General features: G+C 36.5%; 1 protein-coding gene across 1 annotated transcript in view; it reads right to left on the reverse strand.

The window, feature by feature from the left end:
- IARS (isoleucyl-tRNA synthetase) overlaps nt 1-14,578 on the reverse strand; it is an 89,446-nt gene that overhangs the window by 38,151 nt on the left and 36,717 nt on the right. The window contains exons 11-15 of the mRNA XM_009709753.1: nt 11,066-11,139; nt 10,497-10,691; nt 5,538-5,624; nt 4,771-4,854; nt 682-829 (exon numbers count right to left, since the gene is read on the reverse strand). Coding sequence (XP_009708055.1) covers nt 682-829; nt 4,771-4,854; nt 5,538-5,624; nt 10,497-10,691; nt 11,066-11,139 — 588 coding nt within the window. The remainder of the gene's footprint in view (nt 1-681; nt 830-4,770; nt 4,855-5,537; nt 5,625-10,496; nt 10,692-11,065; nt 11,140-14,578) is intronic.

Genomic DNA, 14,578 nt, shown 5'->3' on the forward strand with positions numbered 1-14,578 from the left:
CACTAATTTCAGTTGAAAGATTAAAATTGGTTTCAACAGAAACTACGTAACATACACAAAATCTTCAATTTAAGTGAAAAATTACTATAAGAAAGAAATTTTAATCTTGCTTTCATTCTGAAAGTATAGAAACTCATGTCACTCATCCAGCATTTCTTAGTAGACTTCAAATATAATCTACAAGTCTAAAGCATTATTGCTTCTATGATGATGCACCTTTCTTCCTATTTAATTTCTTAATTTTTTTCCCCAAGTTGCATTTAAATTTAAGAAAAATTAACTGTCATGTTACAGAAGGCAACCTTCTTGCTGTGGCTAATGTATTCAGTATTGAGTATTCCCAAGTCACACATTTTAATGCAGATTCATAATTAAAGTTACAGTAAATGAGTTAGCTCAAGAAATTGTCACAGCAGCTGCTGCTGAAAACAACTTTCTTTTCATTACTTATTTGCAGTTCTATTTGTGATAAATCTGTACGCTATTAAGCAACGTTCTTAGGGCAGAGAAACTTGCAGTCCAGATGCCACCCTCCAATGGCACCCTTCCTGCGATGTAGCCATCATTTGTCTCCAGACCTCCCTTCCAATCTAAATTTCTCTACGATGCTAATTCACTCTAACAGTGGAAAAAGCACGAAGCCCCTTCCACTTTGCTTTTCCATGCTTGAGAGATCTCTACCTTATGTTGCAAGATCTGAATGTTCTGAACAAGAAAGCGATATGCATTGTACCAGGGCAGGAAGACATCCTTAAGTATATCCCTTACTCCTTCCTCCTTAAATCTCAGATTTTCTGCTCTTACCACAGGAGAATTGATGAGGTATAACCTGTAAAATAAGAACACAACACTTAAAAGCTTAAAACTGCATATACTGATAGAAATGCTCTTAAACGTACAGTAAACCCTAGAGAGCTGCATAGCAAGAGAAAGATACCCAAGGGAACAGTTTCACAGATGACAACTTACTTCCTAGTGCTACAGGATTATTTTTATGATACTGCATATGAAATTTGAATTTAAATTTTCTTTTTTACTCTAGAAGTTAACTGAAGTAATAACACATGCACAGATACTCTCACAGTATAAAACAGGCAGTGGATGCATGGAATTAGTGTTCATCTTTAGAGTGGCACCTATTGTTTGGGCAATATTTTGAATTCCTTAACAATGACACAGTACCTTTCTACTCAATCTAGTTAATTTCCTCAATTATAAAAAGCTTTGGGCCCACTGCAAACACAGGACTAAGGAGCAAGACAAAACAAGCAAATCAAGGTAAAAGAGCAGAAATTAATGTATTCAAGAAAACCAGCCCCAAAAGAGAACCAAGGATGTACCTCCTACCAATATAAATGTACCTCAGCTCCAGAAACAGCTCTGAAAGAGCAAAGCAGAGGATTCAGGTGATGCTGACTACTTCTATCAGAAGGAGCCCCTCACAGAATCACACCCACCTCAGCCAAGAGGGTTCATGTACACATGAAATCCACCCTGCCTAGGGAGATCCGCCTCCGGTCAGTCTCTCTCAAGCTAACAGTTCCTAAGTTCAGAGAGGCAGACATGTACCCCAGCTTCCTTGCTGGCTAGGAGTTTGCAAAAAAATCATTTTTATACTTTATGTCATCTTCATTCCTAAACAAATATTCTGTCTATGGAGACAAACTGGTGTCTACCAAGTTAACTCAAAAAGAAACCAGGTCTTACTCAGGTAACAAAAAAACCTGAATACAAACTTGATTTAGATACACTTCATTTAATTTTCCAAATATGAAAACCAAACCAAACATTTTTTTTATTTTAAAGACTGTGGCATTTCTCAATAGAAATTTATTGACTCATCTCACATTTTATCAACTTTTAAAATCATGATTCTAAACTAATATATCTTTACAGGCACTTCCTTTAGGAGGCTTTAAAATCTTAATGGGGTTTGAAACAGCACATTCTAGAACACCAGACCATAAATTCTTTGAGAGGGCTTCTTGCATAAAATTGAATACATAAAAATAGAGCTGCCAGAGTAAACAGACAGTAATGCAGCACAGAAATGGGCATTTTTCAGTATTTCATTTAAAAAACACAGTATTTTTACACATATCTGAATTCAAATTATACATTTATAAAAGTACAGAACAATTAAGCATGATAATGAACTAGCAAGTCCTTAAATGAAACCAAAACTTTTAAGGATATATTTAAACCAAACCTCCCATCACAATTATTTATGTGCTTATTACTCATTATTTATCTCAGAAATCAAACATAACTTTGCTCTGAATGAGAATTAGTCTGGCCCTAGGGTACACCAGGATACTCCAGGCCTTTTACCAGTTTGAGACCTACCTAGAATAATGACCACTTCACATTGCTTCCACTGCTTTCCTCCTGAGCAGGCAGCAATGCAAACTCATCAGAACTACAAGGGATCTGCTAAATTGTTCCTTTGCACCCACCTCAGCAGCACTCACTTCAGAATTTATCAGAAGTCTTCTTAAAATAGCTCTTAGCATGAGAAAGTGAAGAAAATCTAAGGCTACAGTTTGGTTTTTGTTTGTTGTTGCGGGTTTTTTTCTGGGTTTTTTGTTCATTTTGTTTTTGTTTTTAACATAAAAGAATAGTAATTTCCAGAACTATTGCAATGGAGATACTTACATCTATTATATGGAAAGAGAAATAAGTCACTCAAAGGAAGAGTTCTATCAATTTAGCTGCGCCTAGTGATATTACCCATTGGATAGAAAATAAAACCTTCCTCAAATCAAGCCAGTATTAGCAAGTTTTCTAACAATGTATGAGAAACAATAAAGTAACCTCCTTTTCATCACTCTAAAACAGTAGTCTGGGGCACTATGTTATTTCTTCTGCATTTTAAGAACAGATTGAGAGGAGAATGTAACTCATCACTTCTAACAGCAATACTTACCTCAGGATACATGAAAGCAAAGGGCTTGTAAATACTATGACCAGCAAATTCTTTCTGACATACTTCAACTTTGACAGCTATCCAACCAAAGTCATAGGTATTAGGAATATCAAAATATAACTGGTTTTGTCAATTCTTATAGATTTCACACAGGATTCAAATTTCACGAAGTCTGAAGTTGGTTGTTAAATTTACTGTGCTGTTATTTCTTCCGTTTGCCCTTTCCATTCAATTCCATATTCATTTGAACAACTTACATCTATATTTTCTGCTGATCTACTTATCAAACTACTGGTGAGAATACTTCAGAGTTATAGGTAAAAAAAAAAAAGTATCTGTATTACAAAAGCTAAAGTAACTGCAGGGAATGAGTGCCAAGGAAAAAACTCAGTTGTAGCTTTTTCTATAAACAGAACACATCAAGCGCTCCAGTGAATAAGCAGAGACAACTGAATCGCAGAGCTCCTTCCATAAATGAACCTAGTCTGCAATGCTTTTTACTCTCTATGTGGGTGTATGTATAAATAAATGTGACATTAAAGAATGAGTACACAGGCAGAAAAATGAATTAGCTTTTTAGAAATCAAAAAAACATGAATAATGGAAGTGTAACTTCTGGTGTTTGAGATTTTTTGTTTTGTCTTATAAAAAAGGCAAATTTTGTTCTCAACAGAAACATCACGTGTGATTTAAAAATCTCCAATATGAGGAACTCCAACTCTTTTTGCTCATATTGTTCCAGCTACCAATTCACTGATATTCTGCTAATATAGCTTGATTATTTGTAAAGAACAATCTTCGTCAAATTCAAGAAATCCACCCAACTCTCCATTGTAAACATATAATAAGATAATTTACTAGGTCTTTTAAATGCTAGAGCTTGAAACAATAAGGAACTTCATATATATTTTTTAAATTATCTAGAACAAGCAACAACCATCTTTCTCAAATAAACAAAAAACCATGGTACCAGCTTTCATTCAGCCCAACCGTTACTGTGTATAGTTGCACCATACAATTCAATGTGTGTGTTAGTTTAAGGTTTTCTTATATAATCGCAAGAATTACAGGGCTCTTGAGAAATGCATAGTGTACTCCCACAGTTATTAAAATGTTGTTATTGTACCTTTACCTCACTTCATGCATTTAGTTAGTGCATCTAGCCAAAGTACCAGGAGACTGCATAATTACATTTATACGTTAGTATAATTTTAATGAAACACTTTAACTGTGTTTAATCTCTGTTTGACCAGGACAATTTATATATACACATTAGGCTGTTCCACTTCTGTTTTTCTGGTTTCATGACTATTTGGTACATACTATATACTTACATGAACAAAAGAAATGCTTTCTCTGTAGAAAATGCATAACAGCAGCAGCAAACAAACATTTCTGTGCATTATACAAAAACTTTCCCTAACATAACAATTTAACAGTAAACCAATAGTATTGTTTTCAGAGATTTTATTCAAATTTTCACTGGGTCAACTCAGACTATTAGTTGCAAAAGCAGACAGTGCTGGCTCGAGTGGAAGCATTCCGTACAAACTGGGCATACGTTCTCTGACAAAAGGCCTCCTGTCAGCACGTCTGCTTTGGTTGTTACCAGCCTTGAGGGAGATAAGACATGGGTATAGAAAGTCCCAGCACTGTAACTATTGCCACTTCTTGAGTCATCCACTCTTTCAGCTGTTTGGCTGCCATAGTGGTCTAGAAATTTCCAAAATTAACTTTCTTCCTACTGCTAATTGTCAAAAACCCATAAGCAGCCCTCCTGGTACATGTCTGCTATGAACAGAAAGCTCACATATCAGACTGTATGTTAATTAAAGAAATCCTACCTTAGTGCATCAGCTCCATAACTATTTACAATACTCATTGGATCAGGGTAATTCTTCTTCCTTTTGCTCATTTTTTGGCCATCACTAGAAAATATCAAATGTAGGCATAAATTCTCAGAATTCTTGTAAGACATGAATAAAGAAAAAAGGTCCTTCAAATCCAGCTTAATTTTTCTGTCCTATTATGTTCTTGGTACCATAGACGTAATTATATATTAACACATCATTTCAGTATGACTGTTGAACCCACAAGAGCAAAAAAGGAAAAAAAAAAACCAAACCGAACAGCCCAAGAGGCTCCTAAGTTACAAATCTAAGCAGTAATTCTGTCTTTCCTACCAAAGCTGAGGGAAGATGCACCTGTTTTGAATCAATCCCTCCACGCCACTGGCAAAGCTTTATTTGAAAATAAAGGGAAACAAGTATAATCAACTTGAAATTACATCTAAAACTACATTTATAATCCCCTTTACTCTGCATAACAGGTATCATTTATTTCCTATTCTTTCCTATTCTGACTTGTTACTCATTTTCTCTCTCTCTAGGAAGGACTAGTCCTGCTGGAAAGAACCTAATGGAACCAATAGCTAGGATGTGTAAACCTCACACTCTTAGGTGCCTCTTACCTCCTGCAACACCAGTATCTCCCTGACAAGTCTTAACAACTCCAAAGTCCATTTCATATTTGATTTACAATTTGCAGGGACTTACCTGAAATATTCTTTGACTAAAAATCTGTTCAGGAAAGAACTGACTGACATACCAACCTGGCAAGAACGAGGCCGTTCACAATTACATTCTTGAAAGGAGGCCTTCCAAAAAGAGCAGTGGACAGCACCAGCAAAGTGTAGAACCTGAAACAAGAGACAACATAAATGTGACTTTCCAAATACGTCAAGCTAAAGTCTGCATGTCCTTCATTACAAAAGAAATTTTTCATTATGTTGTTTTATTCTAGTAAAGTTAAACTGTAAGCATGGGGAACATTCAGGTGGCAAAGACTCAGAAGATGAGCTTATTGTAAGTAGACCTTTGTTCCTCTTTGTAGCGTATTGTGCTGTTTGCTCAGCTGTGATGTACTAGCCCAGGAAAGCTGAAAAATTGTAATCGTAAGCATTAGGAAGGTCACAAAGAAGAAAAGCGTAGCATTTTCCGCTTTAATACAGAAAAGGGAATTCTGTCCCTGAACAAGCTCCCTATTTGCTCACTGTAAGCCTCTGAACGCAGGATCAGTCAGGAATAAAACACAGCTGACAGGACTGGCATGTTTTGTTTTTTTTTTCAGTGTATGTGTGTTATGTGTGTATTCTTCAACCTAGTAGACAACAGAACAGTTACTGCTGTGAATATAAAAGCAAGTTAGCAAAAGCGAGCAGAGTCTCCTTCCGATCAAACAAACTTAGGTGGTTAAATTAGCCATCGCTAGAAAATATGAGAATGTAGGTGTTCCCTACCACAAAGGACAGTAGCGGGTTCTGCCTGCCCCACTCCATTTGATGTGTTTACAGTAACTCTATAAACTGTCTAGGGCACTTCAGAAATCAGTGCTGGAGCAAGCACAGGCACCTATTGTTCAATATGTCGATATATGATTATATCTGAGAAATTAAGTGGATGTACAAGATGATATGATAATTTCATACTCAGGAGTCAGAACCTTCACCAAAGGAGCTATCTATCAGCTTCTGTAACTGCACTGCTCGTAATTACTTTTAAGAAAATAACTGGAGGGTGGGCCACATCTTTCCTGGTTAAAAATGAGTATCACACTGATGAATGCTTAGCAACCTTAAAACAGCAGATGATTATAAAAAAGTTAATTGATTTAGAATAAGGCACAGGAATTTATGCCTGGGAACTATGCACTTCCATGAGAATTTAGGGGGAGAAACACTTTAGTAGGGGGAAAAAAAAGTCCATCTGTATATTCCAGAGTAGTTTTTATCAAAAAGCTGCCTACAATTGCAAAAGCATTATTCTGATGCTTGAAGGTCCAAAGCCCTGTAAAAGGTAATAAATGCAGTAAAGCACGCAACAAGTGGCTTACATAATAACTCTGATGCTTATCTCTCAGATAGGCTTTTAACTCTCAAAATCACTTCAATTCACACTGCAGGATACAAATTCTCTTTATTAAATTGCACTGTAACTTTATGAATTTTAATGAACACTTCTCCACCTGCACACAAACACATGCACTCGAAATCCCCATCTTTAACCTTCTTAAGGAAACCCCTAAACACAAACATCTGAGCATTTACTCAGATGACTGACACCTCAAGTCTGCAAGACTGACAGTTCATTACAAACACAGCAGTACTTCTTTAGTATTTAGTATGAAGGTACCTCACTGAAACTCCCATCCCTTTCTGCAAACTGGTCACAAATTCTCATATTAGAGCAGGTGCATTTGCAATTAAAATGACAAACGCATAACCAACCAGAATATATTTCAATATTGTTTGTATCGGGAAAATTGTACAGATGGACTGTGGGCACTGAAAATATAGACTGAAGAACTTTCCACAAATTTTATGTTATTTGCATTGTCAAACCCCTCAGCCCCAGCAATGAGTTACCTTTGTTGGCGACAGTTACAAGACTCTGATCCACTGGTTTACACACCATTCTGACATAACTCTTCTCATTCTTTCTCTGAATATTTTAAAGGAGTATCTCTCTGCACCTTATTTTTTGAAATATCTTGTCCACAGACACATCTGTTTCTTGACTTTTCTCTGCTGCTTCACCTTCCTTTCACCAAATCTCAGTCTGCTTCTAGTTATGTCCTTGCAGCTATGTAGTTGTCAGCCAAAACAATAGTAAAAAAACCCTTAACACTACAGAGACAGAAATCCACTTCTTTGCTCTTCCTCCACTCTCCCAAAAAGGGAGAAGGCATTCTCTCCCTGTTTTCTCCTTTCTTGAACAACTGTGGGTAAATTCATAAACCTGTGGTTCACGTCAAAAACCTTCAGCTGTGAATTCCCTGTAGGCCACCACATTCTGACCACGACTATAAATCTTGTTGCACCTCCCTATATAAAATCAGAGATAGAGCCTTTCCTACCAGATTGCCAGTCTTGCAACCCAAATACTGCAAGATTTTTTCCCCCCCCCTCTGGCCTTAACAAATATAATTCACCTCTTTCTCATATCCATGCAGAAAGTAATCAAAAAGATAACCCTCCTACTTCATCACCTTAGTCACATTAATTTTCCCCTTGTCTCCCTTGACTTTCTCCCCTTCTCCACTGAGTCAAATGGAAGCCACTGGATCTCCACCTCCTGAGCCTTTCATAACTCACCAGTCCTCCCTTTACATCAGCTGCAGTCTCTGACCTGAGACAAAACCAGTCTTCATTCTGAATCTTACCGCTTTATACAGAATGCTTCAAATAAAAATCACATGCTATGCTCTTAACATGTCAGAACTTACCAGCTTGTTGTTCACTTGGCCTCTTACAATATAGCGCTGCCATACTAGCAAAGAGATACATGTGTCTTCTCTTCAAAACATCCTCATTTTTTCCAAGACTTAGGAAAATGTAACTAAAAGTCTGTTTTAGAATGAGAACCCTTCTTAAGAACAGCCTGAGACAGCTTTACCTTTTACCAAAAAAACCCCACCACCTCCCATCTTAATTCCTTCTTTCTTTAACAAAACAGAAGTGCTCCTTTGCAAATCACAGAATAGTAGCTGTTATCAAAGCACCAGCTTATTAACAGACATGAGTACCATGGGAAAGGTATAAGCATTGTGTATTGAGGTAAGTGTTTCGATATGCCATCCACAAACACATAAGACAGACTTGCGTATGGTGAAGACTTACAGTAACTCTTATGTTGATGTTAAAAAGTAATCTACTCCAGATTGTAATGTGAAAGTCTGCATTTGCACATTGCCTACAGCACACAACACAAGTGTGTGGGCTCAAACTGAAGCACAGCGGGTGTATGTCTACAACTACAGAGTCACCGCTGGCATCAGCGTCAGCTTGGACTTCTCTTGTTATTTTTCCAGGGCCAATCTTCAGTTGAATTACTGAGATGATTCAGTTCAGCCTACTAGGGAAAGGGAAAGAAGCCGCTTATCCACATGTTACATTTACTATTTAAAGGAAAGAACATTATGAACTGAAAACACGATAGTGGATCTCGATGTTGCACTGCACTCAAGTTTAGACTAATATCATACTATAAAAAGGCCAACTTGTGTAAAAATTACAAATGCATTCTTTAATGGCACTAGAGAGCTTCATTGGATGCATATGAGATCTGACTTATCTTTTCATCTGTCATGTCTCCCACACATGCTTCAAAGGATAGCACGAAAACAAACACTGCAGTAAGTGTGTGTGACACATACTAATCCACTGTGACATCCCAATCTCAAAGAGCTAAACCTTGAAACCTAAAATTTACCATTCCTTCTACATTTTTACTTGTAACTACCAGGAATTGTAACTACCAGGAATAGATTTTGTATCCACATAAAAATCCCCAATAATTTTTAATTCTGTTTAACTTTTACAATTCAGTAGCTCCCTTGCACAGTGTAAGAATGATTACACTTCGTCAGATTTTTAAAATTTGTTTTCATTTTTTAGCACCTAAATTACAATAAAACACCTTTTTATCTTTTAAAATGTAGCAGGAAGAAAACCAGCTTCTGACTGTGCCAAACTTGCAAATAAAACTTCCATTTTGAGGACCTAGATAATTTTTTGCATCATAAGTAAGGGTTTGCAAAGTGAAGACACCTTTCACTATGTTCATGAAACATTTTTATTTAGTATCATGCCTCAAATGTTTCCTTGTTCAAGCTTCCTCGTCTTGAAAGTATGTATAAACCTTGCTCTCAGCTTCATGAACAAGCAAAAGCCCACCTCTTACTGCTTTGTTTGGGTTGGTTGGTTGGTTTGTTGCAGAAGTAGAGGAGTGGGCAAAGGGAGGTACCAACTATGCTCCAGAGGAATTTAGTTTAATAACTCAAAGTTACTGGATGGAAGAGTTCTACTTGTACATAGTCAAAGGTACTAATCTAAAAAACACAAAAATTCATCTTAAAAATCTGTCAGTTTTCACAGCCAACCCCAAACTTCAAAAATAGAATAAATGCTTAAAAATGCCAAAACGAAAACTGCATGTATGCATGCATGTATGAGAAAAGTATCCAGAGAAAATCTGAGATTAGAGAAAAATTTTCATCAATGATTTATCTAGAGAGGAATCAAATAAGCGGACTAAGTTTACAGTTAGAAAATTTTATTTTTGTAAACTATAAGATCTTAACAACATAAGGCTTGACTTAATTTGTTTTTTCCCCACTCACATAAACCCAAAATTCAAATTTAATCTAGGGGGCAAAAATTACTAGCCTATACATTGGCTCAAAATCCTCAAAACATTGACTTCCATTTCAACCGACTCAATTGCTGTTCTGTTTCTAGTAGATAACTCAAGTTCTATGATAATTCAGTTGCTGAGACTCTTCTTTACCAGATCAAAGATCTGCCCTATTACCTAATGATGTTTTCCACAAGAGCCAGAAAAACTGCTTGCTAACATGTCATCTTCCTGCAACATTTTTCCCACCAAGCTTTAGAATACATTTTACTGAAGAAAAGAAACCATACGTTTATCTATACATTAAAGGATCATCCAGACGTAATAGTGTTAGATGCAGGGCAATAATATCATGTAGTGAAGTGGCAGAAAATTACCATCCTCGAGTTTGGTCAATGCCTTCAGCAATGAAGTCAGCAGGGAAAGTATCTTCAAGTTCTTTTTTGTTTTCAAATGGATAATGGACTTGTGCATAAGGCATGCTTCCACTCTCAAACCAGCAGTCAAAAACTTCAGGGACTCGGTGCAGTAAGCCCTTGCCACAGCGTGAAGGGATAGTTAGATGATCAATACTATGGGAAAGAAAATGATTGAAAAATTCTAAACAAAACCAAGAATTAGCACAAAAAGTTAACGTTATGCTTGCACGCTAGATATGACAGGTGTTTTGGTTTTCATTTTAATGATTCTTCAAAAAGGTCAGCACTTCCTTTGACAATTTTTATAGTTTAAAACTATTTTAGAGTGTTTTTTTTTGTTGTTGTTGTTGTTGTTATTAACAGTGTCCAAGACAGAAAAGAAAGTTTACACATGTTAATCGCAAGTCCTCTTACTACTTTTTTATTTTCCTTAAATTTGCTTCCCAGGGTTTGGGTAAAGAAAACCAGTATATTTTAATGTCTGCTCAACTATTTTTAATAACTAGTTAATAGTGTCTGTGACTGACCTTTCTCGATGGAGATCAGTGACTTTCACTCCAGACAGCTCTTCCAATTCTGCCATTGAACCAATACAAACTACCTGTAAGAGACACTCAAGAAATTTAGTCAGTTATTTGCACACACTAGCAATTTTTTTTTAACATTAGACAGGAGAATTGTAAGTCAGTCAGTATCTTCTAAAGTACTCGATACAAAAATTTTGCACAAGGTCACCTTCTTCAATCTAACAAAGCAGCAAATGATGTCAGAGACCACTGCCCTGATTTAATACAATTCATGTCAGAGTAATTGGAGACTCTGAAGAACAAGCATGTTGTCAGATAGCAAAAAAGGTGCTGTTTTGTTATTTGGATTTTTTTCAAATAACCCACCTTTGAAAATTCAATGATCCTAACTTTTATACAGATAGGCAGATCTCAGGTTCCTCTTCTGAAGCTAAGGTAAGCAGCTAAATTGCTCATAATTGAGTATAAGTGTTCCATCCCAGGTACGCTAAACTGTTCATATTAATGGCATCTTAAAGTGAAAAAAGTGTCACAGCTAATAAACAGACTGGTAAGAAAGGTACAGACTTTTCTTGGTTTTATTGCATCAACACACTATCTAAGAAAAGAGCAAAAAGTTTCGGCAACAGACTTGCATCAATGTCATGAAATGTTGATGAAACAAATGATTCTGAAAAACTGTATGTCGGAGAGAAGTAGAAAAGCAAAGCTTTCTTCGCTTTTCGTTTAAATCAAGTTTAACCCTCCCAGAGCCCTGTGGCCGTCTCTCATCTGGCAGGATTCACGAGCCACAAGCTGCAGTACAGGTCTGGGTTTTGGAGATTCAGTCCCACATGCCAGCAGTCCAATTTAGAACTGCCATGGAAAAAAATTGGTTTTGACAGATCAGACAGGGAAGGAATTAAACACAAAGAAGCTGTAAGTAGGTTGGACATTTTTCACGTAAGAGAACTTTCCAAGTTGCTCTTAGTATACAGTAAGTCAGAATACTGCTCAATTCCTATAGCTAGTCTTAAATATATGCATATGTATACACACAGAAATTATGACTAACGAAAAGGGTTTGGTGTATTTAATTCCAAAAAACTGTCATGAACTACAGAGAAGACAGAAACTCAGCCTGATGTGGATTTTAAGCTATGATTTTCCTAGTCTGATTCAGCTACTGATCTGCATTACTAATCACCATCTTTTATTGTTAATGTACTTTTAAAATGTAATTTTTTCATTACTTATCTATTTGCCTTATTTTTCTATAGGAAGTGAAGCATTACAATGATTAGAATAGTCAAGTACAACAGTCTGCAGTTTGCATGGAGGATTGATCCCACTTAAAAAATACGCTTTTATCAAAGTATTTTTAACCCAGATCTGTTCTTCATTCACTGTGTGGCCCCAAAAGAAATCATACCAGCTCAAGTGAGCAGGCAGCAGGTGCTTAGTTCAGCACTGCTGGCAGAAGAAAAGGTTTTAATAGCAGCATGGGCAAACATACCCTTAGATACACCGATTACTTCATCTTCGCTAACCTTAATATTTGAACATACCTTCACACTATGCTTTGGGTCAAAAGCTGCCCGTTAGCTGTTGCTTTTTCAACCAAGCATTTCAATACTTAAGTAAAATTCTGAATATTGGATGCATCTGCAGAACTGCACCCAGCAGAACATATTCATATAAGAAATAACCTCAAGTCCAGAAGAAAAGTCCAACAACCACCAGAGGAACACAGATATCACCATAGTGAGTAAGACTGCCTCTGTCCAAGTCAGAAGGATGGAGCCACTCTGCCCTAAGGGTAGCTCATAAGATACTTGAAGGCAAAAGAACAATACAGCAAGTAGATACTAATCAAATCTCATCCCTCATTAGGTCACACCTACTCATTTCTGCAAGAAACAAGCTGGTTTATGCTCTCAGATTAAAGCTATTGCTTTGGATACATTTCTTCAACAGCAACGTCTACTTTAGGAGCCTGCCCTCTTCCCCTACCACTCATTTGTCCCTCTGCCATTTTATTTTTCAGCCATATCAACATTTAATAGCAGACAGCAAAGACTGAAAAAAAGTAGGCTGGGACTGGGGGCTGTTCAACCCTATTTCAGCATCTCTGAGACCTAATGTGAAATCAGAGGTCAAGGTTAAATACTTCTATATATATGAACATTAGCATTATATCCAGGATTATCCATGTAAATAGGAAAATAAAGCCATCCGGCAGCATTCGTGGACCTCAATGTTCCTGTGACATATTCCTGCAGTCGCTATTAAATAAAAATGTTTGCTTTCATTGGTCTGTCATTTCAGCTCTGTTAGGTACCTATAATCGAAAAATAAGGAGTGTTCATAGAAAGAAAGTTGTCCATGTAGTGTATCAATATATCAGCAAGACATGCTGAGATATTTAGAAAGCATCTTCTGAACAGTAAGTGACTGCTCAGGTCAGCTAAAAGTGGCATTCTTAATGCAGCCTCAAAGCAGACTGCAAAACAGACGTAAAGAAGTGCCCTCAGCCTTGAGGAGAGCACAGCCAGAGTCCTCTTGTTCCAAATCTGTTATGCTAGACCGAGTGCATCCGCACTAGTGGAGGGTCAATAGTTTACCTGAGTGACAAGCAATGAAACAATCAGGAAATTTCTGTAACATCCCTGAATATTTAATACTATAATTTGTATGCAAGTCCTACAAAATTAGCCTATGTCTGCTTTATCAACTTGGGTGCTATATTAAAAAATTTTGTTACCTAATCCAAATGGGATGTGTTCCTCCACTGAGGAAATCATTGAGATTTGAGAGCTCAAAATGATAAACTGTCTGCAAAAATACAGTAATAAATACAAGCTTCAAAAACGTAACTTCCATTATGCGTCTCTACCTGAACATTATGCTAAAATAAAACTAAAATAAAATCTAAAATAAAACTGTGGGAAACCAGATATTGATTTGTAATAAAATTCATTTTAATACCAATTAATTCACCTTACTGTATATTAAATAAAGAACTGTTATTACTTCTCCAGGATTTAATATGCACAGCATAATTGCATGCGACAGTGTTCTTTTGAGAACAAGACATGAAGAGGAGGCTCTGCAATCTCACATGGCACTAGGCTGCAGTAAAACTGAAGAGAGGAAATTGTGAGTGAATATCATGTCTATATGAGAGCAGACGTCACTTAGGCCGTAAGTTCCACATCAATTCCAATGGGTATTTAGTTTTCAAGCTATATCCCAAATGCATAAAAAGAGAGTGAATATTAAAAAAACCCCTAACTTAAAATTTTGTATGGTCCAGAAGCCATACGCGACTATCTAAGCACAACATTGAGACTCTAGAGTGCAAAAGAAATGTCTAACATCTACTAATAGAAATAACATATCTGTTGGTATTTCTATCATTATTCAGGATACCAACCCCTAAGGAATATACACAGCTAATTTCAAAGGAAAGGTCCATTTTCCAAGATAGACATAATATTGTTATTAAAAACAAACAAATCAAACCTAACCCAC

The sequence above is a fragment of the Cariama cristata genome, unplaced genomic scaffold (assembly GCF_000690535.1).
Source record: "Cariama cristata isolate BGI_N322 unplaced genomic scaffold, ASM69053v1 scaffold3901, whole genome shotgun sequence".
In the NCBI taxonomy this organism is placed as follows: Eukaryota; Metazoa; Chordata; class Aves; order Cariamiformes; family Cariamidae; genus Cariama; species Cariama cristata.